At 39.7% G+C, this 27,547-nt stretch overlaps 2 protein-coding genes across 4 annotated transcripts in view; one reads left to right on the forward strand and one right to left on the reverse strand.

Annotated features, from left to right (window-relative positions):
• Positions 1 to 27,547, forward strand: part of LOC139763480 (galactosylgalactosylxylosylprotein 3-beta-glucuronosyltransferase S-like) — a 99,322-nt gene that overhangs the window by 18,999 nt on the left and 52,776 nt on the right. The window lies entirely within an intron of this gene.
• The window catches only part of Nnp-1 (Ribosomal RNA processing protein 1 homolog Nnp-1), a 28,413-nt gene continuing 18,996 nt past the window's right edge, over positions 18,131 to 27,547 (reverse strand). Inside the window, exon 9 of one of the 2 annotated variants that reach the window (XM_071689572.1) lies at positions 18,131 to 18,565. In XM_071689572.1, coding sequence (XP_071545673.1) covers positions 18,272 to 18,565 — 294 coding nt within the window. In that variant the 3' untranslated portion in view covers positions 18,131 to 18,271. Of the gene's footprint in view, positions 18,566 to 18,589; positions 20,692 to 27,547 lie in introns of those variants that run through there. The other variant, XM_071689574.1, reaches the window with a different exon arrangement.

The raw sequence follows: 27,547 nt of genomic DNA on the forward strand, positions 1-27,547 counted from the left end.
AGTCACCCTTATACATTTATCTCTTGCATGTCCAGTCAATAACAAAATCATTCAATGTCTGTTTAGCAAAGCTTAGTTCCAAACATGATTTACTCAAGACTGAGATTGATGAGTATTGTCTGTGTTTGTCCTACATGCCTGGTCTTATAGTGTTACTGCCCCTCTAGCAACAGTTTTTAGAAACTGAAAATGCTGTCTTCTGAAATACAAAATTACACAGAAGTGTCCTCAGATGTATGTGTGTGGAGCAAAAGGTGACAGTCTGCAGTATCAAACTAGTCTTATTTACCTAGGCAGGTGCCTATCATATCATCCTTAAAAGGAAAAATAATCATACATTTCCCAATATCCCAGAGTTCCTTTACATAATTTTACTGCCACCACTGAAGTAGAGAACCAGCTGCCAGTCACTGAAAATGGCCAATGAAAATATGAAATGCCCTTTCTAGTGACCTGCTGGTTGCTGGCATATGCCAGTAAAGGAAACCCCTAGTTTTGACACTGGCCCCAAAGAAGATGAATATTTCTGGTGGGTATCCATATCTCTAGCATCACCTTTGTATCAATTCCCTGATTAGTCTTAGATCCACAAGTTTAAACATGAATTTTTTATACAATGCACGAAAAAGGCAATCCTGTCCTAAAAGTTTTAACACTACATTTTTCAAGATACTCATTATCCATGGTTCTGCCAAAATACTAGAAAAGAAGAAACTAAGAATATCAGAGAGTGTGTCTTTAGTTTTATTAGTAGAGTGGAAATCGATTGTCACCTCAACTCTCCAGACTTATATTTCAGTAATATGAAACCATCACCCAATGTTCCAGCTCAAGAAAAATATAGAATTTTCACCTGCCAGAGACAAGTGAATTGAAGGATCATCATGAATCAGTTCTAGTTTCAGGGAATGTAGATGACAGAGTACTGCTAAAATAGTTACTTTAATAACATGACATATAGGGTAATTATTAAGTTTAATAATGTCATGAAAGTAACGTTTGGATAATAAAATTCATATAAATGAATTTGTAATACTAGTGAGCAGAGCTCTATTCCAACTGCAGCAATTGCTTTATGGAATGTTTGCGTTTTCTTGGGTTTGTTATTATCTTTTTTATTTTTGAGTTATTCTACAAGAGAAACACAATACCAACCCATGACACCTAACATAGTGTTCTTTAAAAAGTTCTCTTTAATGAATGGAGTTCACTTAACTGTGACAAATCATTTGACAAGATTTTTTTTATATTACTTTAAACTCGCTGCATCACTAAAGCCAATCATTACCATATCACAAATTATAATTGCAAGTTAAGTGCCACTAACAAAAACACTGGGAGTATGTTCGAGACACATTGATGGGCTACAGACAAGCTTGTAACACAGACCAATGTCATCAGACATTGTTATGTGGACTGAACTGAGCGTTTGTTAATAGAAATTTGGTACACCGGCTCTTAGTGCTTCCTGTGGGACAAGCACTAGTGCCTGATAAAAAAAAAACCTGGAATCTCCTCCTAAAATCATGAACTGGAACTTCAGCCTCTTTACTCATGAACCAAACATATCTAGGAATTCAAAAATTAATAGTGCCCTGAAGTGTTCTTTTGTTGTCCCCATTTTATAGCTTTTTATTATTATTATAATTATTATTATTATTATTATTATTATTATTATTATTATTATTATTATTATGGTGAAGTGCCTGAGGATTGGTGGAATGCATGCATAGTACTATTGTACAAAGGCATAGGGGATAAAGATGAGTGTTCAAACTACAGAGGCATGAGTTTGTTGAGTATTCCTGGGAAATTATATAGGAGGTTATTGATTGAGAGGTTCGTGGCATGTACAGAGCATCAGATTGGGGAAAAGCAGTGTGATTTCAGGTAGAGGATGTGTGGATTAGGTGTTTGCTTTGAAGATTTGAAGACTGCATGTGAGAAATACTTAGAAAAACAGGTGGATTTGTATGTACCATTTATAGATCTGGAGAAGGCATATGATAGGGTTGATAGAGATGCTTTGTGGAAGGTTTTAAGAGTATATGGTGTGGGAGGTAAGCTGCTAGAAGCAATGAAAAGTTTTACCAAGGATGTAAGGCATGTGTACGAGTAGGAAGAGAAGAGAGTGAATGTCGGTTTGCGGCAGGTATGTGCGATGTCCCATGGTTATTTAATTTGTTTATGGATGTGGTGGTTAGGGAGGTAAATGAAAGAGTTTTGGAAAGGGGGTGAGTATGCAGTTTGTTGGGGATGAGAGAGCCTGAGAAGCGACTCACTTGTTATTCGCCGATGATACAGCTTTATTGGCTGTTCCGTGTGAGAAACTGCATTAGTTGGTGTGTGAGTTTGGGTGAAAGGAGAAAGTTGAGAGTAAATGTGAATAAGAGCAATGTTATTAGTTTCAGTAGGTTGAGGGATAAGTTAATCGAGATGTAAGATTGAATGAAGAAAACTTGGAGGAAGTGAAAGTGTTTTAGATATCTGGGAATTGGATGAATGTTCTGGGAGAAATGAAGAATGTGTGAAAGGAGAGAACATTATCTTGGGAAAGCAAAAATGGGTATGTTCAAAGGAATAGTAGTTCCAACAATGTTATATGGTTGCGAGGCATGGGCTAAGGATAGGGTTGTATGGAGGAGGATAGATGTGTTGGAAATGATATGTTTGAGGACAGTGTGTGGTGTGGGGTGGTTTGATTGAGTAAGTAATGAAAGGGTAAGAGATGTGGAAATAAAAAGAGGATAATTGAAAAAGCAGAAGAGGGTGTTTTGAAATAGTTTGGACATATGGAGAGAAGGAGTGAGGAAAGATTGACAAAGAGGATATATGTGTCAGAGGTGGAGGGAACAAGAAGTGGGAGACCAAATTGGAGGTGGAAGGATGGAGTGAAAAAGATTTTGAGCTATTGGGGCCAGCCTGAACATATAAGAGGATGAGAGGCGTGCAAGGAATAGAGTGAATTGGAACGATGTGGTAACTACGGTCGACGTGCTGCCAGTGGACTGAACCAGGACATGTGAAACGTCTGGGGTAAACCATGAAAAGGTCTGGGGGCCTGGATGTGGATAGGGAGCTGTGGTTTTGGTGCATTGCACATGACACCTAGAAACCAAATGTGAATGAATGTGGCCTTTTTTGTCTGTTTTCTTAGTGCTGCCATGCTGAAGCTGGGGGTAGCAATGCTGTTTCCTATGGGACAGGGTAGCGACAGGAAGGAATGAATGAAAGTAAGCAAGTATGAATATGCACATATGTATATATGTGTATTATCTGTGTATGTATGTGTGTATGTTGATATGTATATGTATGTTTATGTGCGTGTATGGGCATTTATGTATATATATGTGTATATGAAAGGATGCGCCATTCCTTGTCTGTTTCCTAGTGGTACCTTGCTAATGCGGGAAATTGCAATCAAGTATAATAAAAAATAAATAATTGTCAAATTTCTCGTGTGTTACATATTGGAGCACATTTCCTTTCCTTTAAGTATTAGTAAGTCAACAGTGTGACTGAGCCTCATTTGACATAGATTTGTCTTAAAATATCCATTCCTGTTAAAAGCAAAAGGGCGTACTTCAACACCTTTCTTTACATGTTGTTGTTTGTTATTCTTCTGAGTTTCCAAGTCCCCTCTGGCTTGTCATTTATTTACATCTACCATAATGTTGAAGAAATTTACTTTTTGTTACTACACAAGCAATGTTGCTTTTGGATTTTTTCACTCAATCCCACCAGAGTTTGATCTTGAGAACTTTCTGTGGGAGAGAACCAAGCACCTACTTTTCCAATTGAGTTTATATGCAAACCACACGTTATGGGCAGTTTATTCTTTCATGAAAAGAGATAGAGAACCTCTTGGCTACAAAAACATACTGTAGGGTTTAATGGTGTACATGTAAGTCTAAAGAGATACTTAAAGCCAAGCACTTTGCATCTTAAATTTGTAGGGTGTTTTAAAATATCTGAATACTCCTGTGCAAATTTCATTACCCAGATTATGGATAATGTCAACCATTTTCAGGATGTCATCTGTGGCAGACCAATATATGATATATGACAACCATGGTTAAAGAGTGAATGTGTGTAAATGTGGCCATTGTCCATTTGTTCCTGATGCTCCTTCACATTTAGGTATAGGAAAAAATTAACTTTAATCACTGTGGCTGTTTAATCTCTTTATGGATATAAATATATATAGATATACATACAATCTACTTGACAGGGCCACCTAGGTTGTGCTAAAATGGTTCTGACATAAGGTGAGGATGAGCAAAGTGGGACTTACTAAGAGAATCTGTGTCAAAACTGAAGCAAGTAAGGGAAAGGGGAGATGGAAGACAGGTTTAGGGGAATCAGAGCCAGAACATTCAAGAGGATGAGAGGTATGCATGAGACTGAATGAACTGGATTAACATTCCATCAGTCACTTTAGCCACATTATATGAAGCAAACAAGGTAAGCCACACAGTGGTTTCTATGGTCTGAGTGTGAATTGTAGGCTTTAGTTTCAGTACATTTTACAGCAGGGCAAAATGTGTAGCAAATAAGGACTTTGTTTGCTTGTTACTGACACTACCTCAGTCAGGCAGGAGAGGCAGTTAGGTATAAAAAGAAATACTTTAAATGAAATTCTTGTTCATAATCATATTTACAATTGTACAAAAGTACATTGACTCATCTGCCAACATTATTGTCAAAATATGGCAAATTATTAGAGCATACAAAACTTTTTCAAAAACAAATGAAAATAAGTGCTTTAAGACTGTTTCTGTACCTAATACTTCATCCCTTGTAACTTCACTTTCCCCATAGAAGCAATACTAATATATGTACTAATATGAGACATCATTACAGTTCTGAATTTGTGGGATCCACCTTACTTCATCATAACATACTGCTAATTACATGTCTAAATTCTATCAAGTATCTGACAGGAATGATAAATTTGTGAAACCAAACAATGGAAGACGAGATATACAGTGCTCTTTAAAACATTTTTCATGGCTATGCAGCACTATCAAAAATTAAGAATTTCTCTCAGACCATCTAAGAGTTTGATATACTAGAAGAATTAAAATTGCTACCATAACAGACATAATGCCAAAAATATTAAGCAAAACAAAGCCATAACAATGTTTTTCTATAAATATGTAAATTGAAAACTCTGATCAATCAATTTTTGAACATAAACTTATGTCCCTAAAACTGCTCATGTAAACTGACACAACAGACATCATTATCATCTTGAAAATAAATAGATATAAAAGTGTAGATACAACCCATTATGTCATATATATCCTAATAAATTACACAACTGCATAAGAAAAATTTCATTTATCATTAATATTAATAAACATGCAGACACATCAGTCTAGGATCCACTTCAATTGAAAGTGTAAAGATGAAATGCAAATTAGTATGCTTATGAATATGAAATATAAAACTTGCTGAATTCTTACCCTCTTGGTTACCATCCAATTTATGCCATTAGTTTGCATGTGGAAATTCTTGAAGACTTATAGTGTGTCATCAACCAAACTAAGGCATTCCACAGTATTAATGTTAACATTAATAATAATAATAATAATAATAATAATAATAATAATAATAATAATAATAATAATAATAATGTATGTAAGAAATACTTAGAAAAGCAAATGGATTTGTATGTAGCATTTATGGATCTGGAGAAGGCATATGATAGAGTTGATAGAGATGCTCTGTGGAAGGTATTAAGAATATATGGTGTGGGAGGCAAGTTGTTAGAAGCAGTGAAAAGTTTTTATCGAGGATGTAAGGCATGTGTACGGGTAGGAAGAGAGGAAAGTGATTGGTTCTCAGTGAATGTAGGTTTGCGGCAGGGGTGTGTGATGTCTCCATGGTTGTTTAATTTGTTTATGGATGGGGTTGTTAGGGAGGTAAATGCAAGAGTTTTGGAAAGAGGGGCAAGTATGAAGTCTGTTGGGGATGAGAGAGCTTGGGAAGTGAGTCAGTTGTTGTTCGCTGATGATACAGCGCTGGTGGCTGATTCATGTGAGAAACTGCAGAAGCTGGTGACTGAGTTTGGTAAAGTGTGTGGAAGAAGAAAGTTAAGAGTAAATGTGAATAAGAGCAAGGTTATTAGGTACAGTAGGGTTGAGGGTCAAGTCAATTGGGAGGTGAGTTTGAATGGAGAAAAACTGGAGGAAGTGAAGTGTTTTAGATATCTGGGAGTGGATCTGGCAGCGGATGGAACCATGGAAGCGGAAGTGGATCATAGGGTGGGGGAGGGGGCGAAAATTCTGGGGGCCTTGAAGAATGTGTGGAAGTCGAGAACATTATCTCGGAAAGCAAAAATGGGTATGTTTGAAGGAATAGTGGTTCCAACAATGTTGTATGGTTGCGAGGCGTGGGCTATGGATAGAGTTGTGCGCAGGAGGATGGATGTGCTGGAAATGAGATGTTGGAGGACAATGTGTGGTGTGAGGTGGTTTGATTGAGTGAGTAACGTAAGGGTAAGAGAGATGTGTGGAAATAAAAAGAGCGTGGTTGAGAGAGCAGAAGAGGGTGTTTTGAAGTGGTTTGGGCACATGGAGAGAATGAGTGAGGAAAGATTGACCAAGAGGATATATGTGTCGGAGGTGGAGGGAACGAGGAGAAGAGGGAGACCAAATTGGAGGTGGAAAGATGGAGTGAAAAAGATTTTGTGTGATCGGGGCCTGAACATGCAGGAGGGTGAAAGGAGGGCAAGGAATAGAGTGAATTGGAGCGATGTGGTATACCGGGGTTGACGTGCTGTCAGTGGATTGAATCAAGGCATGTGAAGCGTCTGGGGTAAACCATGGAAAGCTGTGTAGGTATGTATATTTGCGTGTGTGGACGTATGTATATACATGTGTATGGGGGGGGGTTGGGCCATTTCTTTCGTCTGTTTCCTTGCGCTACCTTCGCAAACGCGGGAGACAGCGACAAAGTATAATAAAAAATAAATAAATAATAATAATTTTTTTTTTCTTTTGCTTTGTCGCTGTCTCCCGCATTTGTGAGGTAGCGCAAGGAAACAGACGAAAGAAATGGCCCAACCCACCCCCATAACATGTATATACATACGTCCACACACGCAAAATATACATACCTACACAGCTTTCCATGGTTTACCCCAGACGCTTCACATGCCCCGATACAATCCACTGACAGCACGTCAACCCCGGTATACCACATCGCTCCAATTCACTCTATTCCTTGCCCTCCTTTCACCCTCCTGCATGTTCAGGCCCCGATCACACAAAATCTCTTTCACTCCATCTTTCCACCTCCAATTTGGTCTCCCTCTTCTCCTCGTTCCCTCCACCTCCGACACATATATCCTCTTGGTCAATCTTTCCTCACTCATTCTCTCCATGTGCCCAAACCATTTCAAAACACCCTCTTCTGCTCTCTCAACCACGCTCTTTTTATTTCCACACATCTCTCTTACCCTTACGTTACTTACTCGATCAAACCACCTCACACCACACATTGTCCTCAAACATCTCATTTCCAGCACATCCATCCTCCTGCGCACAACTCTATCCATAGCCCACGCCTCGCAACCATACAACATTGTTGGAACCACTATTCCTTCAAACATACACACCTTTGCTTTCCGAGATAATGTTCTCGACTTCCACACATTCTTCAAGGCTCCCAGAATTTTCGCCCCCTCCCCCACCCTATGATCCACTTCCGCTTCCATGGTTCCATCCGTTGCCAGATCCACTCCCAGATATCTAAAACACTTCACTTCCTCCAGTTTTTCTCCATTCATACTCACCTCCCAATTGACTTGACCCTCAACCCTACTGTACCTAATAACCTTGCTCTTATTCACATTTACTCTTAACTTTCTTCTTTCACACACTTTACCAAACTCAGTCACCAGCTTCTGCAGTTTCTCACATGAATCAGCCACCAGCGCTGTATCATCAGCGAACAATAATAATAATAATAATAAAAGATGCTTGTGGCATGAGAAGCGTGGGAGGTGGTCAGATTAGAAAGGGTAGTGAGTGGTGGGATGAAGAAGTAAGATTATTAGTGAAAGATAAGAGAGAGGCATTTGGACGACTTTTGCAGGGAAATAATGCAAATGACTGGGAGATGTATAAAAGAATGAGGCAGGAGGTCAAGAGAAAGGTGCAAGAGGTGAAGAAGAGGACAAATGAGAGTTGGGGTGAGAGAGTATCATTAAATTTTTGGGAGAATAAAAAGATGTTTTGGAGGGAGGTAAATAAAGTGCATAAGACAAGGGAACAAATGGGAACATCAGTGAAGGGGGCTAATGGGGAGGTGATAACAAGTAGTGGTGATGAGGAGATGGGAGTATTTTGAAGGTTTGTTGAATGTGTTTGATGATAGAGTGGCAGATATAGGATGTCTTGGTCGAGGTGGTGTGCAAAGTGAGAGGGTTAGGGAGAATGATTTGGTAAACAGAGAAGAGGTAGTAAAAGCTTTGCAGAAGATGAAAGCTGGCAGGACAGCAGGTTTGGATGGTATTGCAGTGGAATTTATTAAAAAAGGGGATGACTGTGTTGTTGACTGGTTGGTAAGATTATTTAATGTATGTATGACTCATGGTGAGGTACCTGAGGATTGGCAGAATGCTTGCATAGTGCCAGTGTACAAAGGCAAAGGGGATAAAGGTGAGTGCTTAAATTACAGAGGTGTAAGTTTGTTGAGTATTCCTGGGAAATTATATGGGATAGTATTGATTAAGAGGGTGATGGCATGTACAGAGCATCAGATTGGGGAAGAGCAGTGTGGTTCCAGAAGTGGTAGAGGATGTGTGGATCAGGTGTTTGCTTTGAAGAATGTATGTGAGAAATACTTAGAAAAGCAAATGGATTTGTATGTAGCATTTATGGATCTGGAGAAGGCATATGATAGAGTTGATAGAGATGCTCTGTGGAAGGTATTAAGAATATATGGTGTGGAAGGCAAGTTGTTAGAAGCAGTGAAAAGTTTTTATCGAGGATGTAAGGCATGTGTACGAGTAGGAAGAGAGGAAAGTGATTGGTTCTCAGTGAATATCGGTTTGCGGCAGGGGTGCGTGATGTCTCCATGGTTGTTTGATTTGTTTATGGATGTGGTTGTTAGGGAGGTGAATGCAAGAGTTTTGGAAAGCGGGGCAAGTATGCAGTCTGTTGTGGATGAGAGAGCTTGGGAAGTGAGTCAGTTGTTGTTCGCTGATGATACAGCACTGGTGGCTGATTCAGGTGAGAAACTGCAATAGCTGGTGACTGAGTTTGGTAAAAGGTGTGAAAGAAGAAAGCTGAGAAATATATGTGAATAAGAGCAAGGTTATCAGGTACACTAGGGTTGAGGGACAAGTCAACTATAAGGTCAGTTTGAATGGAGAAAAACTGGAGGAAGTGAAGTGTTTTAGATATCTAGGAGTGGATTTGACAGCGGATGGAACCATGGAAGCAGAAGTGAGTCATAGTGGGGGAGGGAGCAGAAGTTCTTAGGGCATTGAAAAATGTGTGGAAGACGAGAACATTATCTCGGAAAGCAAAAATGGGTATGTTTGAAGGAATAGTGGTTCCGACAATGTTATATGGTTGTGAGGTGTGGGCTATAGATAGAGTTTTGCGGTGGAGGGTGGCTGTGCTGGAAATGAGATATTTGAGGACAATATGTGGTGTGAGGTGGTTTGATCGAGTAAGTAATGAAAGGGTGAGAGAGATGTGTGATAATAAAGAGTGTGGTTGAGAGAGCAGAAAAGGGTGTTTTGAAATGGTTTGGTCACATGGAGAGAATGTGTGAGGAAAGATTGGCAAAGAGGAGAAATGTGTCAGAGGTGGAAGGGAACGAGGAGAAGTGGGAGACCAAATTGGAGGTGGAAAGATGGAGTGAAAAAGATTTTGAGTGACCGGGGTCTGAACATGCAGGATGGTGAAAGGCATGCAAGGAATAGAGTGAATTGGCACGATATGGTATACCAGGGTTGACATGCTGTCAATGGATTGAACCAGGGCATGTGAAGCATCTGGGGTAAACCATGGAAAGTTTTGTGGGGCCTGGATGTGGAAAGGTTGCTGTGGTTTTGGTGCATTATACATGACAGCTAGAGACTGAATGTGAACGAATGTGGCCTTTGTTGTCTTTTCTAGTGCTACCTCACACACATGTACAGGGAAAGGGTTGTCATTTCATGTGTGGCGGGGTGGCGACGGGAATGAATAAGGGCAGACAGTATGAATTATGTACATGTGTATATATGTATATGTCTGTGTGTGTATATATATGTATACATTGAGATGTATAGGTATGTATATGTGCATGTGTGGATGTGTATGTATATACAGGTGTATGTGGGTGGGTTGGGCCATTCTTTCATGTTTCCTTGCGCTACCTCGCTAACGCAGGAGACAGCGACAAAGTATAATAAATAAATATGAATAATAATAATTATTATTATTATTATTATTATTATTATTATTATTATCATAGCTAAAAAAATAATTGTAATAAAGACAATTTATGAGAATCATAAATGACATCTGCACTTAGCAGGATGGATACAGATTTATTAAAATCTGCCCTATATTAAGACACCCAGTCTAATTAAAGCACATCCTTGTGCCTAACCTCTCAAATTTTCCTCTGAGTCTTTGTAAGTTCATTTACTTTTGATCAGTGATTATTGCCCATCATCAGAGAAAAGTAGTAAAGGGTGAAAATTCCTTGCCTGTCACCTTAAATAAGACTTCCACTATCAGACATCTGATACATAGCAGTAAACATTTCAGGGCACCAGGCAAGCTAACTTACAGTCTCCAGTTCTACAAGTAGTTAAAAACATATTATTGGCTTGACCTTTTAAGGAAAAAGAAAGCTGCTTTTCCCTTTTTTGCCCTTTTAAAGTGTGGGGATGCAGAGGATGCAACTATTTTGAGTTTCTTTAATGGTGGCTTCTTCACTAAGATTGGAGATGGAGAAGGCTTGAGCACAGATGCCTTTGGTTGCAAATCAGCTTTAAAAGGAATCCTGGGGCTGGCCCTTAAGGTACGGGCATAGTCACTGTATTCATGTTCTTTATTTTGCTTCAAGTTAATATTGATGGTGCGTGTCTTCTGAGATCCAGCCTTAGATATTTTCTGTAGGGAAAATGAAAAATCAAGTATTTTACGGTCAATTTTAATTGTCTCTGATTAATCTTAAAAATAGAAAAGTGTTGAAGATATACACTTCATACTGAATGTACATGTTCCAGACCACTTATTCTAACCTCAGCATCTCTAGTACAAAATGATGTACTTCTAAAATGCAAGCATTTTACTATCACACTATACAGAATTTTTAAATTATATTTTTCACCCATAGACACCAAACAGACCTGGGATATGTAGAGACAGACTTCCAAAGGAAATAAAGATTTGACTATCTATCTATATCTCTGATGACCATTCCTTCCAGGAATTCCCATCAAGGATTTGGCCACAGTTAAAGGTTTAACTCAATAAATCAGAACTGGTTGTCATCACAGGTCATGTCATCTTGGTTCAAAATTCAAACAAGAAGCTTGCTAATTCTAAAGCATTCTGTTGAAATTTTGAGAATTAAATCCTTTTTAACAGCTCATGTCTTTCTACCTATTGAGTTACCCAACTTGACTTTTTTTTTTATTCAATGTAAATATAGATTCTGCTGTTTGAAGTTCAATTTCATAAGTGCATGTAGAAGTAATTACAAAATCCTCTAAGGTTTATGTGAAATATATTATGTTATATATTTATTAATCATACATAATCGCTGTTTCCTGTGTCAGCGAGGTAGCACCGGGAAACAGATGAAGAAAGGCCCATCCACTCATATACACATAAATGCCCATATATATACATATAAATACACATGGACAGACATTACATACATACACATGTACATACTCATACTCGCTTGCCTTCATCCATTCCTGTCGCTGCCCCGCCCCACAGGAAAACAGCATCGCTATCCCCTGCTTCAGCGAGGTAGCGCCAGGAATACAGACAAAAAGGCCACATTCATTCACACTCAGTCTCTAGCCGTCATGTGTAATGCACTAAAAGCACAGCTCCCTATCCACATCCAGGCCCCACAGACCTTTCCATGGTTTACCTCAGACACTTCACATGCACTGGTTCCATCCACTGACAGCACGTCGACCCCAGTGTACCACATTGTTCCATTTCACTGTATTCCTTGCACACCTCTCACCCTCCTGTATGTTCAGGCCCCATTCGCTCAAAATCTTTTTCACTCCATCCTTCCGCCACCAATTTGGTCTCCCAGTTCTCCTTGTTCCCTCCACCTCTGACACATATATCCTCTTTGTCAATCTTTCCTCGCTCATTCTCTCCCTAGCACTATCTTGGGGTGGGGGGGGGGGGGGGTTTATTTCATACAAATTTGCCATTTCCCGCATTAGCGAGGTAGCACTACGAACAGAGGACTGAACTTTAGAGGGGATATCCTCACTTGGCCCCAATCTCTGTTCCATATTTTGGAGATGTAAAAATCGGGAGGGTTTCATCAAGTAAGTAATGGAAGGGTAAGAGAGATGTATGGAAATAAATAGTGTGGTTGATAAGAGACAAACACATAAATCACTATACTTTATGAACTCTTGGGGCATGATGGTAAGGTAAGTTATAAAATACCTGATGAAGATATTCTTTTTTCTTTATATATAATATTATTTCCTGGTACATATTAACTGAGATATCGTGCAGAACTTTAGGTTTCTTAAGTTAATGTTCTTAATGAGGTTGTTAGATCTTCAGCATTTAAAGATGACAGGTAACTGTCAAAATGCTAAGGCAGCAGTAACAGGCTAGACTTGAGTGGGGCCTCCTATTATGATGGTCAAAAGCAAGACATGAAGATGAATAAGCTGAGCTGAAGCATATTGTGCTGGATTGTTTTTAATTGTACAGTTTTCCTATTTTAAGAAACTTTTTTAAACAAGTCTTTCTTTGTTAAAAATGGCTATTTATGCTTTGTTAATCTACAAAAATCTAATAACACCATGACTGGGTCCCTAAAATCTCATTGGTTGTGAGTTTTATATTTCTTTAAACCATAACCATAATCATCTCTGTCCCATCTTTCTAGTGCTATCACATTATCACTGCCAACAGAGATCCTAATATCACTGCTGCTACCATCAATAACTAAAAAATATTAAACAACAACCACTCCGCTTCCAGCCTCATATGCCACAGTCTTTGACTTGATCCTGCCTCCCCTTAAAAAAAGAAAGAAAATACTGTTAGTATATACATATATATGCATTAGACAAGCCATGGGCCAGGAAGAGAACTATTATACACCCTTAAAGCCTGATATGTTGGGTATCATAAGAATCGTAAGACCATTCAAGTTATGGAAAATTTATGGTAATACAACACTTGTGAGTTCAATTTTATACTGTGTAAGAATAACCAATTCTGCAGGAACAAAAATAATGAAGATATACCCCAATAATTTTCCCTACAAGTGAGTTCTATACTACAGATTGTACCTCTTTAATCCAGTAACCTTAGGACCTGGCCATTGGTGTAAAGCAGAAAATACCAGAAAACATTAGTTGAAACCTTTGGAGGCCCTTGGGTGAACACTCTTAATGACCATGAGTTTGGTCTTATGATCATAGTTCCTGCAGCATTGCTGCAGCCAAGAATTGTTACCCTATCTATGGAATCCTTACCCACAGATGGCAACTCCTCACTATCTTGAGCAGGGGTTTTTCATGAAATAGGATGCCAATACAGGGCTGATTCATCAGAAATATACACTTGTTCTGGGGCTATAAGAAATTAACAGGGCTGTTAATTAGCTTGGCTGCAGTGTGAACAGATTTTGCCGCCTTAGCACTGCTAACAGCACCACTCTAGTGGCAGATCCACAAACTAAAGGCAGCAGATTCAAAATGTGCTGGACTATGTGAGTTGCCAGTCCACACAGCACTGGATTAGAGAGGTACAACCTTTATTAAAACAAACATGAAAGTACTCCAAAAATATGAATATGTACATGTGTATATATGTATATGTCTTTTGTGTATGTGTATGTATATTTATGTGTATGTGCATATGTTATGTATATGTATGTATATGTGCGTGTATGGGCATTCATGCTTATATATATGTGTATATGAGTGGATGAGCCATTCTTCACCTGTTACCTCGCTGTTGAGGGAAACAGCGATAAAGTATAATAAATACATAAATAATAGAGTGTAAGAAAGTAAACTCTAGATTGATATGGGTAAAACTGAAAGATGATCGAGAGAGATGGGTGATTATTGGTGCATATGCACCTGGGCATGAGAAGAAAGATCATGAGAGGCAAGTGTCGTAGAAGGCGACTACAGGGGACGGGAGAGGGGGGCTGGTAACCCTCCCCTCCTTGCATTTTAACTTTCTAAAAGGGGAAACAGAAGAAGGAGTCACGCGGGGAGTGCTCATCCTCCTTGAAGGCTCAGATTGGGGTGTCTAAATGTGTGTGGATGTAACCAAGATGAGAAAAAAGGAGAGTTAGGTAGTATGTTTGAGGAAAGGAACTTGGATGTTTTGGCTCTGAGTGAAACGAAGCTCAAGGGTAAAGGGGAAGAGTGGTTTGGGAATGTCTTGGGAGTAAAGTCAGGGGTTAGTGAGAGGACAAGAGCAAGGAAAGGAGTAGCACGACTGAAACAGGAGTGGTGGGAGAATGTAATAGTGTGTAAGAAAATAAACTCTAGATTGATATGGGTAAAACTGAAAGTGGATGGAGAGAGATGGGTGATTATTGGAGCATATGCACCTGGGTATGAGAAGAAAGATCATGAGAGGCAAGTGTTTCAGGAGCAGCTGCGTGAGTGTGTTAGTAGTTTTGATGCACAAGACTGGGTTATAGTGATGGATGATTTGAATGCAAAGGTGAGTAATGTGGCAGTTGAGGGAGTAATTGGTGTACATGGGGTGTTCAGTGTTGTAAATGAAAATGGTGAAGGGCTTGTAGATTTATGTGCTGAAAAAGGACTGGTGATTGGGAATACCTGGTTTAAAAAGAGAGATATACATAAGTATACGTATGTAAGTAGGAGAGATGGCCAGAGAGCGTTACTGGATTACGTGTTAATTGATAGGCACGCGGAAGAGAGACTTTTGGATGTTAATGTGCTGAGAGGTGCAACTGGAGGGATGTCTGATCATTATCTTGTGGAGGTGAAGGTGAAGATTTTTAGAGGTTTTCAGAAAAGAAGAGAGAATGTTGGGGTGAAGAGAGTGATGATAGTAAGTGAGCTTGGGAAGGAAACTTGTGTGAGGAAGTACCAGGAGGGACAAGACAGAATGGAAAAAGGTGAGAACAAAGGACGTAAGGGGATTGGAGGAGGAATTGGATGTATTTAGGGAAGCAGTGATGGCTTGCGCAAAAGATGCTTGTGGCATGAGAAGCATGGGAGGTGGGCAGATTAGAAAGGGTAGTGAGTGGTGGGATGAAGAAGTAAGGTTATTAGTGAAAGAGAAGAGAGAGGCATTTGGACAATTTTTGCAAGGGAAATAATGCAAATGACTGGGAGAAGTACAAAGGAAAGAGAGAGGAGGTCAAGAGAAAGGTGCAAGAGGTGAAAAAGAGGGCAAATGAGAGTTGGGGTGAGAGAGTATCATTAAATTTTTGGGAGAATAAAAAGATGTTTTGGAGGGAGGTAAATAAAGTGCATAAGACAAGGGAACAAATGGGAACATCAGTGAAGGGGGCTAATGGGGAGGTGATAACAAGTAGTGGTGATGAGGAGATGGGAGTATTTTGAAGGTTTGTTGAATGTGTTTGATGATAGAGTGGCAGATATAGGATGTCTTGGTCGAGGTGGTGTGCAAAGTGAGAGGGTTAGGGAGAATGATTTGGTAAACAGAGAAGAGGTAGTAAAAGCTTTGCAGAAGATGAAAGCTGGCAGGACAGCAGGTTTGGATGGTATTGCAGTGGAATTTATTAAAAAAGGGGATGACTGTGTTGTTGACTGGTTGGTAAGATTATTTAATGTATGTATGACTCATGGTGAGGTACCTGAGGATTGGCAGAATGCTTGCATAGTGCCAGTGTACAAAGGCAAAGGGGATAAAGGTGAGTGCTTAAATTACAGAGGTGTAAGTTTGTTGAGTATTCCTGGAAATTAAATGGGAGGGTATTGATTGAGAAGGTGAAGGCATGTACAGAGCATCAGATTGGGGAAGAGCAGTGTGGTTCCAGAAGTGGTAGAGGATATGTGGATCAGGTGTTTGCTTTGAAGAATGTATGTGAGAAATACTTAGGAAAGCAAATGGATTTGTATGTAGCATTTATGGATCTGGAGAAGGCATATGATAGAGTTGACAGAGATGCTCTGTGGAAGGTATTAAGAACATATAGTGTGGGAGGCAAGTTGTTAGAAGCAGTGAAAAGTTTTTATCGAGGATGTAAGGCATGTGTACGTGTAGGAAGAGAGGAAAGTGATTGGTTCTCAGTGAATGTTGGTTTGCGGCAGGGGTGCATAATGTCTCCATGGTTGTTTAATTTGTTTATGGATGGTGTTGTTAGGGAGGTGAATGCAAGAGTTTTGGAAAGAGGGGCAAGTAAGCAATCTGTTGTGGATGAGAGAGCTTGGGAAGTGAGTCAGTTGTTGTTCGCTGATGATACAGCACTGGTGGCTGATTTGGGTGAGAAACTGCAGAAGCTGGTGACTGAGTTTGGTAATGAGTGTGAAAGAAGAAAGCTGAGAGTAAATGTGAATAAGATCAAGGTTATTAGGTACAATAGGGTTGAGGAACAAGTCAATTGGGAGGTAAGTTTGAATGGTGAAAAACTGTAGGAAGTGAAGTGTTTTAGATATCTGGGAGTGGATTTGGCAGTGGATGGAACCATGGAAGCGGAAGTGAATCATAGGATAGGGGAGGGGACAAAAGTTCTGGGAGCGTTGAAAAGTGTGTGGAAGTCGAGAACGTTATCTTGGAAAGCAAAAACAGGTATGTTTGAAGGAATAGTGGTTCCAACAATATTATACGGTTGCAAGGCATGGGCTATAGATAGAGTTGTGTGGAGTAGGGTGGATGTGCTGGAAATGAGATGTTTGAGGACAATATGTGGTGTGAGGTGGTTTGATCGAGTAAGTAATAATAGGGTAAGAGAGGTGTGTGCAAATAAAAAGAGTGTGGTTGAGAGAGCAGAAGAGGGTGTTTTGAAATGGTTTGGTCCCATGGAAAGAATGAGTGAGGAAAGATTGACAAAGAGGATATATGTGTCAGAGTTGGAGGGAACGAGAAGTGGGAGACCAAATTGGAGTGGAAAGATGGAGTGAAAAAGATTTTGAGTGATCAGGGCCTGAACATGCATGAGGGTGAAAGGCATGCAAGGAATAGAGTGAATTGGAACAATGTGGTATACCGGGGTCGACATGCTGTCAGTGGATTGAACCAGGGCATGTGAAGCGCCTGGGGTAAACCATGGAAAGTTTTGTGGGGCCTGGATGTGGAAAGGAAGCTGTAGTTTCGGTGCATTATACATGACAGCTAGGGACTGAGTGTGAGCAAATGTGGCCTTTGTTGTCTTTTCCTAGCGCTACCTCGCACACATGAGGGGGGAGGGGGTTGTTATTTCATGTGTGGCAGGGTGGCGATGGGAATGAATAAAGGCAGACAGTATGAATTATGTACATGTGTATATATGTATATGTCTGTGTGTGTATATATATGTATACATTGAGATGTATAGGTATGTATATGTGCATGTGTGGATGTGTATGTATATACAGGTGTATGTGGGTGGGTTGGGCCATTCTTTCATGTTTCCTTGCGCTACCTCGCTAACGCAGGAGACAGCGACAAAGTATAATAAATAAATATGAATAATAATAATTATTATTATTATTATTATTATTATTATTATTATTATCATAGCTAAAAAAATAATTGTAATAAAGACAATTTATGAGAATCATAAATGACATCTGCACTTAGCAGGATGGATACAGATTTATTAAAATCTGCCCTATATTAAGACACCCAGTCTAATTAAAGCACATCCTTGTGCCTAACCTCTCAAATTTTCCTCTGAGTCTTTGTAAGTTCATTTACTTTTGATCAGTGATTATTGCCCATCATCAGAGAAAAGTAGTAAAGGGTGAAAATTCCTTGCCTGTCACCTTAAATAAGACTTCCACTATCAGACATCTGATACATAGCAGTAAACATTTCAGGGCACCAGGCAAGCTAACTTACAGTCTCCAGTTCTACAAGTAGTTAAAAACATATTATTGGCTTGACCTTTTAAGGAAAAAGAAAGCTGCTTTTCCCTTTTTTGCCCTTTTAAAGTGTGGGGATGCAGAGGATGCAACTATTTTGAGTTTCTTTAATGGTGGCTTCTTCACTAAGATTGGAGATGGAGAAGGCTTGAGCACAGATGCCTTTGGTTGCAAATCAGCTTTAAAAGGAATCCTGGGGCTGGCCCTTAAGGTACGGGCATAGTCACTGTATTCATGTTCTTTATTTTGCTTCAAGTTAATATTGATGGTGCGTGTCTTCTGAGATCCAGCCTTAGATATTTTCTGTAGGGAAAATGAAAAATCAAGTATTTTACGGTCAATTTTAATTGTCTCTGATTAATCTTAAAAATAGAAAAGTGTTGAAGATATACACTTCATACTGAATGTACATGTTCCAGACCACTTATTCTAACCTCAGCATCTCTAGTACAAAATGATGTACTTCTAAAATGCAAGCATTTTACTATCACACTATACAGAATTTTTAAATTATATTTTTCACCCATAGACACCAAACAGACCTGGGATATGTAGAGACAGACTTCCAAAGGAAATAAAGATTTGACTATCTATCTATATCTCTGATGACCATTCCTTCCAGGAATTCCCATCAAGGATTTGGCCACAGTTAAAGGTTTAACTCAATAAATCAGAACTGGTTGTCATCACAGGTCATGTCATCTTGGTTCAAAATTCAAACAAGAAGCTTGCTAATTCTAAAGCATTCTGTTGAAATTTTGAGAATTAAATCCTTTTTAACAGCTCATGTCTTTCTACCTATTGAGTTACCCAACTTGACTTTTTTTTTTATTCAATGTAAATATAGATTCTGCTGTTTGAAGTTCAATTTCATAAGTGCATGTAGAAGTAATTACAAAATCCTCTAAGGTTTATGTGAAATATATTATGTTATATATTTATTAATCATACATAATCGCTGTTTCCTGTGTCAGCGAGGTAGCACCGGGAAACAGATGAAGAAAGGCCCATCCACTCATATACACATAAATGCCCATATATATACATATAAATACACATGGACAGACATTACATACATACACATGTACATACTCATACTCGCTTGCCTTCATCCATTCCTGTCGCTGCCCCGCCCCACAGGAAAACAGCATCGCTATCCCCTGCTTCAGCGAGGTAGCGCCAGGAATACAGACAAAAAGGCCACATTCATTCACACTCAGTCTCTAGCCGTCATGTGTAATGCACTAAAAGCACAGCTCCCTATCCACATCCAGGCCCCACAGACCTTTCCATGGTTTACCTCAGACACTTCACATGCACTGGTTCCATCCACTGACAGCACGTCGACCCCAGTGTACCACATTGTTCCATTTCACTGTATTCCTTGCACACCTCTCACCCTCCTGTATGTTCAGGCCCCATTCGCTCAAAATCTTTTTCACTCCATCCTTCCGCCACCAATTTGGTCTCCCAGTTCTCCTTGTTCCCTCCACCTCTGACACATATATCCTCTTTGTCAATCTTTCCTCGCTCATTCTCTCCCTAGCACTATCTTGGGGTTGGGGGGGGGGGGGGTTTATTTCATACAAATTTGCCATTTCCCGCATTAGCGAGGTAGCACTACGAACAGAGGACTGAACTTTAGAGGGGATATCCTCACTTGGCCCCAATCTCTGTTCCATATTTTGGAGATGTAAAAATCGGGAGGGTTTCATCAAGTAAGTAATGGAAGGGTAAGAGAGATGTATGGAAATAAATAGTGTGGTTGATAAGAGACAAACACATAAATCACTATACTTTATGAACTCTTGGGGCATGATGGTAAGGTAAGTTATAAAATACCTGATGAAGATATTCTTTTTTCTTTATATATAATATTATTTCCTGGTACATATTAACTGAGATATCGTGCAGAACTTTAGGTTTCTTAAGTTAATGTTCTTAATGAGGTTGTTAGATCTTCAGCATTTAAAGATGACAGGTAACTGTCAAAATGCTAAGGCAGCAGTAACAGGCTAGACTTGAGTGGGGCCTCCTATTATGATGGTCAAAAGCAAGACATGAAGATGAATAAGCTGAGCTGAAGCATATTGTGCTGGATTGTTTTTAATTGTACAGTTTTCCTATTTTAAGAAACTTTTTTAAACAAGTCTTTCTTTGTTAAAAATGGCTATTTATGCTTTGTTAATCTACAAAAATCTAATAACACCATGACTGGGTCCCTAAAATCTCATTGGTTGTGAGTTTTATATTTCTTTAAACCATAACCATAATCATCTCTGTCCCATCTTTCTAGTGCTATCACATTATCACTGCCAACAGAGATCCTAATATCACTGCTGCTACCATCAATAACTAAAAAATATTAAACAACAACCACTCCGCTTCCAGCCTCATATGCCACAGTCTTTGACTTGATCCTGCCTCCCCTTAAAAAAAGAAAGAAAATACTGTTAGTATATACATATATATGCATTAGACAAGCCATGGGCCAGGAAGAGAACTATTATACACCCTTAAAGCCTGATATGTTGGGTATCATAAGAATCGTAAGACCATTCAAGTTATGGAAAATTTATGGTAATACAACACTTGTGAGTTCAATTTTATACTGTGTAAGAATAACCAATTCTGCAGGAACAAAAATAATGAAGATATACCCCAATAATTTTCCCTACAAGTGAGTTCTATACTACAGATTGTACCTCTTTAATCCAGTAACCTTAGGACCTGGCCATTGGTGTAAAGCAGAAAATACCAGAAAACATTAGTTGAAACCTTTGGAGGCCCTTGGGTGAACACTCTTAATGACCATGAGTTTGGTCTTATGATCATAGTTCCTGCAGCATTGCTGCAGCCAAGAATTGTTACCCTATCTATGGAATCCTTACCCACAGATGGCAACTCCTCACTATCTTGAGCAGGGGTTTTTCATGAAATAGGATGCCAATACAGGGCTGATTCATCAGAAATATACACTTGTTCTGGGGCTATAAGAAATTAACAGGGCTGTTAATTAGCTTGGCTGCAGTGTGAACAGATTTTGCCGCCTTAGCACTGCTAACAGCACCACTCTAGTGGCAGATCCACAAACTAAAGGCAGCAGATTCAAAATGTGCTGGACTATGTGAGTTGCCAGTCCACACAGCACTGGATTAGAGAGGTACAACCTTTATTAAAACAAACATGAAAGTACTCCAAAAATATGAATATGTACATGTGTATATATGTATATGTCTTTTGTGTATGTGTATGTATATTTATGTGTATGTGCATATGTTATGTATATGTATGTATATGTGCGTGTATGGGCATTCATGCTTATATATATGTGTATATGAGTGGATGAGCCATTCTTCACCTGTTACCTCGCTGTTGAGGGAAACAGCGATAAAGTATAATAAATACATAAATAATAGAGTGTAAGAAAGTAAACTCTAGATTGATATGGGTAAAACTGAAAGATGATCGAGAGAGATGGGTGATTATTGGTGCATATGCACCTGGGCATGAGAAGAAAGATCATGAGAGGCAAGTGTCGTAGAAGGCGACTACAGGGGACGGGAGAGGGGGGCTGGTAACCCTCCCCTCCTTGCATTTTAACTTTCTAAAAGGGGAAACAGAAGAAGGAGTCACGCGGGGAGTGCTCATCCTCCTTGAAGGCTCAGATTGGGGTGTCTAAATGTGTGTGGATGTAACCAAGATGAGAAAAAAGGAGAGTTAGGTAGTATGTTTGAGGAAAGGAACTTGGATGTTTTGGCTCTGAGTGAAACGAAGCTCAAGGGTAAAGGGGAAGAGTGGTTTGGGAATGTCTTGGGAGTAAAGTCAGGGGTTAGTGAGAGGACAAGAGCAAGGAAAGGAGTAGCACGACTGAAACAGGAGTGGTGGGAGAATGTAATAGTGTGTAAGAAAATAAACTCTAGATTGATATGGGTAAAACTGAAAGTGGATGGAGAGAGATGGGTGATTATTGGAGCATATGCACCTGGGTATGAGAAGAAAGATCATGAGAGGCAAGTGTTTCAGGAGCAGCTGCGTGAGTGTGTTAGTAGTTTTGATGCACAAGACTGGGTTATAGTGATGGATGATTTGAATGCAAAGGTGAGTAATGTGGCAGTTGAGGGAGTAATTGGTGTACATGGGGTGTTCAGTGTTGTAAATGAAAATGGTGAAGGGCTTGTAGATTTATGTGCTGAAAAAGGACTGGTGATTGGGAATACCTGGTTTAAAAAGAGAGATATACATAAGTATACGTATGTAAGTAGGAGAGATGGCCAGAGAGCGTTACTGGATTACGTGTTAATTGATAGGCACGCGGAAGAGAGACTTTTGGATGTTAATGTGCTGAGAGGTGCAACTGGAGGGATGTCTGATCATTATCTTGTGGAGGTGAAGGTGAAGATTTTTAGAGGTTTTCAGAAAAGAAGAGAGAATGTTGGGGTGAAGAGAGTGATGATAGTAAGTGAGCTTGGGAAGGAAACTTGTGTGAGGAAGTACCAGGAGGGACAAGACAGAATGGAAAAAGGTGAGAACAAAGGACGTAAGGGGATTGGAGGAGGAATTGGATGTATTTAGGGAAGCAGTGATGGCTTGCGCAAAAGATGCTTGTGGCATGAGAAGCATGGGAGGTGGGCAGATTAGAAAGGGTAGTGAGTGGTGGGATGAAGAAGTAAGGTTATTAGTGAAAGAGAAGAGAGAGGCATTTGGACAATTTTTGCAAGGAAATAATGCAAATGACTGGGAGAAGTACAAAGGAAAGAGAGAGGAGGTCAAGAGAAAGGTGCAAGAGGTGAAAAAGAGGGCAAATGAGAGTTGGGGTGAGAGAGTATCATTAAATTTTAGGGAGAATAAAAAGATGTTTTGGAGGAGGTAACAAATGGGAACATCAGTGAAGGGGGCTAATGGGTAGGTGATAACAAGTAGTGGTGATGTGAGGAGATGGAGTGAGTGAGTATTTTGAAGGTTTGTTGAATGTGTTTGATGATAGAGTGGCAGATATAGGGTGTTCTGGTCGAGGTGGTGTGCAAAGTGAGAGGGTTTGGGAGAATGATTTGATAAACAGAGAAGAGGTAGTAAAAGCCTTGCGGAAGATGAAAGCCGGCAGGCAGCAGGTTTGGATGGTATTGCAGTGGAATTTATTAAAAAAGGGGGTGACTGTATTGTTGACTGGTTGGTAAGATTATTTAATGTATGTATGACTCATGGTGAGGTGCCTGAGGATTGGTGGAATGCTTGCATAGTGCCATTGTATAAAGGCAAAGGGGATAAAAGTGAGTGCTCAAATTACAGAGGTATAAGTTTGTTGAGTATTCCTGGAAAATTAAATGGGAGGGTATTGATTGAGAAGGTGAAGGCATGTACAGAGCATCAGATTGGGGAAGAGCAGTGTGGTTCCAGAAGTGGTAGAGGATATGTGGATCAGGTGTTTGCTTTGAAGAATGTATGTGAGAAATACTTAGGAAAGCAAATGGATTTGTATGTAGCATTTATGGATCTGGAGAAGGCATATGATAGAGTTGACAGAGATGCTCTGTGGAAGGTATTAAGAACATATAGTGTGGGAGGCAAGTTGTTAGAAGCAGTGAAAAGTTTTTATCGAGGATGTAAGGCATGTGTACGTGTAGGAAGAGAGGAAAGTGATTGGTTCTCAGTGAATGTTGGTTTGCGGCAGGGGTGCATAATGTCTCCATGGTTGTTTAATTTGTTTATGGATGGTGTTGTTAGGGAGGTGAATGCAAGAGTTTTGGAAAGAGGGGCAAGTAAGCAATCTGTTGTGGATGAGAGAGCTTGGGAAGTGAGTCAGTTGTTGTTCGCTGATGATACAGCACTGGTGGCTGATTTGGGTGAGAAACTGCAGAAGCTGGTGACTGAGTTTGGTAATGAGTGTGAAAGAAGAAAGCTGAGAGTAAATGTGAATAAGATCAAGGTTATTAGGTACAATAGGGTTGAGGAACAAGTCAATTGGGAGGTAAGTTTGAATGGTGAAAAACTGTAGGAAGTGAAGTGTTTTAGATATCTGGGAGTGGATTTGGCAGTGGATGGAACCATGGAAGCGGAAGTGAATCATAGGATAGGGGAGGGGACAAAAGTTCTGGGAGCGTTGAAAAGTGTGTGGAAGTCGAGAACGTTATCTTGGAAAGCAAAAACAGGTATGTTTGAAGGAATAGTGGTTCCAACAATATTATACGGTTGCAAGGCATGGGCTATAGATAGAGTTGTGTGGAGTAGGGTGGATGTGCTGGAAATGAGATGTTTGAGGACAATATGTGGTGTGAGGTGGTTTGATCGAGTAAGTAATAATAGGGTAAGAGAGGTGTGTGCAAATAAAAAGAGTGTGGTTGAGAGAGCAGAAGAGGGTGTTTTGAAATGGTTTGGTCCCATGGAAAGAATGAGTGAGGAAAGATTGACAAAGAGGATATATGTGTCAGAGTTGGAGGGAACGAGAAGTGGGAGACCAAATTGGAGTGGAAAGATGGAGTGAAAAAGATTTTGAGTGATCAGGGCCTGAACATGCATGAGGGTGAAAGGCATGCAAGGAATAGAGTGAATTGGAACAATGTGGTATACCGGGGTCGACATGCTGTCAGTGGATTGAACCAGGGCATGTGAAGCGCCTGGGGTAAACCATGGAAAGTTTTGTGGGGCCTGGATGTGGAAAGGAAGCTGTAGTTTCGGTGCATTATACATGACAGCTAGGGACTGAGTGTGAGCAAATGTGGCCTTTGTTGTCTTTTCCTAGCGCTACCTCGCACACATGAGGGGGGAGGGGGTTGTTATTTCATGTGTGGCAGGGTGGCGATGGGAATGAATAAAGGCAGACAGTATGAATTATGTACATGTGTATATATGGATATGTCTGTGTGTGTATATATACGTATAAGTTGAGATGTATAGGTATGTATATGTGCGTGTGTGGACGTGTATGTATATACAATGTTTATGTGGGTGGGTTGGGCCATTCTTTCGTCTGTTTCCTTGCGCTACCTCGCTAACGCGGGAGACAGCAACAAAGCAAAATAAATAAATAAAATATATATATACTGATTTGATGTATTTAACAGAGACATTACAATGGCATTATAATGCAAGAAAATGAGGAACGTATTCAGTACCCAAAAACATCTTACAATGGAAATCCATGTAGCAAGTAAACCCCTGTACAACTCACTAAATTTCACCGAGTCCAGATTATGTCCCAGGAAGATATTCAGTGGCCATGTTAATTTCGTTCTTTTGATTTGATTGCCATTTCCTGCCTTAGCAAGGTAGCACCAAGAACAGACGAAAAAAGTCCATATTTACTCGCATCCATTCTATGGCCATTGTGTAGTGCACCGAAACCACAGCTCCCTATGCACACCTAGCCCCACAGACCTTTCCATGGTTAAACCTGGCTGCTTCATATGGCCTGGTTCAGTTCACTGACTCTTTCCCATACACACTTTTCACCCTCCTGCATTTTCAGGACCCAATCATTCAAAATCTTTTTCACTATACCATTCCATCTGCAAATTAGTCTCCAGTTCTACTTGTTCCCTCCACTCCTGATGTATCCTCTTTGCTACCCTAATCTTACTCATTTTCCATATTAATGACATCCTGAATTTCCTTAAAAAAGAGAGTGGTACCAAGTGTACATAACCCTGGAGCAGAATATCCAGGTGCATTGTTAATAGCTAACTGGACCTTCTGTGGTGTGATGGCAAACTTACTAATGTACAACAGAGGATCACTGATACAAAGTATGCAATGACACTCATTTACCTTTAGGATGACATTAAGCTGAATTTATTGCTCTCTCTATACCTATGATGCCCATTCCCTTAGGGAACTCCTTCAAGGGGTGGCCCCTTCAAAAGTCCCTATGGAGACTCTTTTGGTGAACTCTTTTGCTGCTTCTCAGTCTTTTAGTGCCTCACCCTGAACAGACCAATGGTAAAGGGCAACTCTAATGCAGTGTTCGCAGAGGCTCCTACCTAATGTTTCTACTGACTACTTCTACTTAATATATCTACCTAATGTTTCAACCTACTACTTTTACCAAATGACCACATCAAAAGTTTCTACTTAATACCTTTACCTGATGTTTCTACCTAATGCTCCTGTCTAATGTTTCTACCTACTACTTCTATGTGTTGTTCCTAATGCTGGAGAATCTAGTTATGAAGAATGAGTTGTGTGAATTGTGTGTTGTCAAGTGTTATGAGTGACAGAGAGATTCTATGTTTGTGGACAGAATGCCAGCAGTCCACACTTGCGTGATGCAAAAAGAAAAGACAACTACTTGGGTCAGAGGAGTTCAGTAAGACAACCAATGAAGCACTGGCTCACTATGCAGCCATCACTAACCCTCCCAACACCCATGTGGGTTGTACTGGTAATATACCTCCCTGTTCAGTGGCTGCCAGCCAGCAATTACCTATTATTAAGATGAATGAGCACTAATTCTAAATGCTTTTTAAGTATTTCACTTATATATTTACTATCATCCATGTATATGCAATTTCCTACGTTTTGTTGACCAGAAACACAGAAAATCCTTTCTTTTAACTTTGCAAATGAATAGAAATATTTAGTTATATCTTTCTCAAGGATGACTGCTGTTTCTTTTCCCTGAGTAAGATATTTCAAGTCTAAAGACAGTGTCCCTCACTTCTTTGACTGGTTTGCCTTCCTTTATCAAGAGGGATGCATCACTTCCAAAGTCTCCAACACATTTCTATTTCATATAAGGACAACACCATTCTTGTCCCTAATGTCCCAAAAGCAATGAGTGTTTTTTGAAGAACAGCTCTTTTAAGGTCAAGCATTCTTCTGATGTTTTGCCATTCACCAGTGTTCCCTACTGCACTACATCTAGTTCAACTGTTGTAGGTGCTCAAAGACTGCAATCATACATCAACCACCCCTTGCCTTATGTTTGCCTTATATTGATTTTGTCAGCTTAGTTACCTTTACAGCATGTGTGTTACATTAAGATATTTCTTTTAAAAAAAGACAAGCTGTCACAAGGGAATATCAATTTGAATGTCAAGGATAAAAATATTCTTAATGAGTTTTGGTGTTTGGGAGCGACGATCATTAAGGCTGGCAGTCAAAATCATAACCTGAGAGAGGAGATTTGCAAGGAGAATTGAAGGTGCTCCAAAATCTCAGGTTATTGGGAAGAATGTTAATGAATAGGAGGAAAGAAGTTTGCATGACAGAGTGATCAATCCCACCTGCAACATATGGATGTGAAACCAATTTTCCTACCAGAAAGTCAAAAATAAGAGCAGAGGAGGA

This window comes from Panulirus ornatus, chromosome 47 (genome assembly GCF_036320965.1).
Source record: "Panulirus ornatus isolate Po-2019 chromosome 47, ASM3632096v1, whole genome shotgun sequence".
Classification (NCBI taxonomy): domain Eukaryota; kingdom Metazoa; phylum Arthropoda; class Malacostraca; order Decapoda; family Palinuridae; genus Panulirus; species Panulirus ornatus.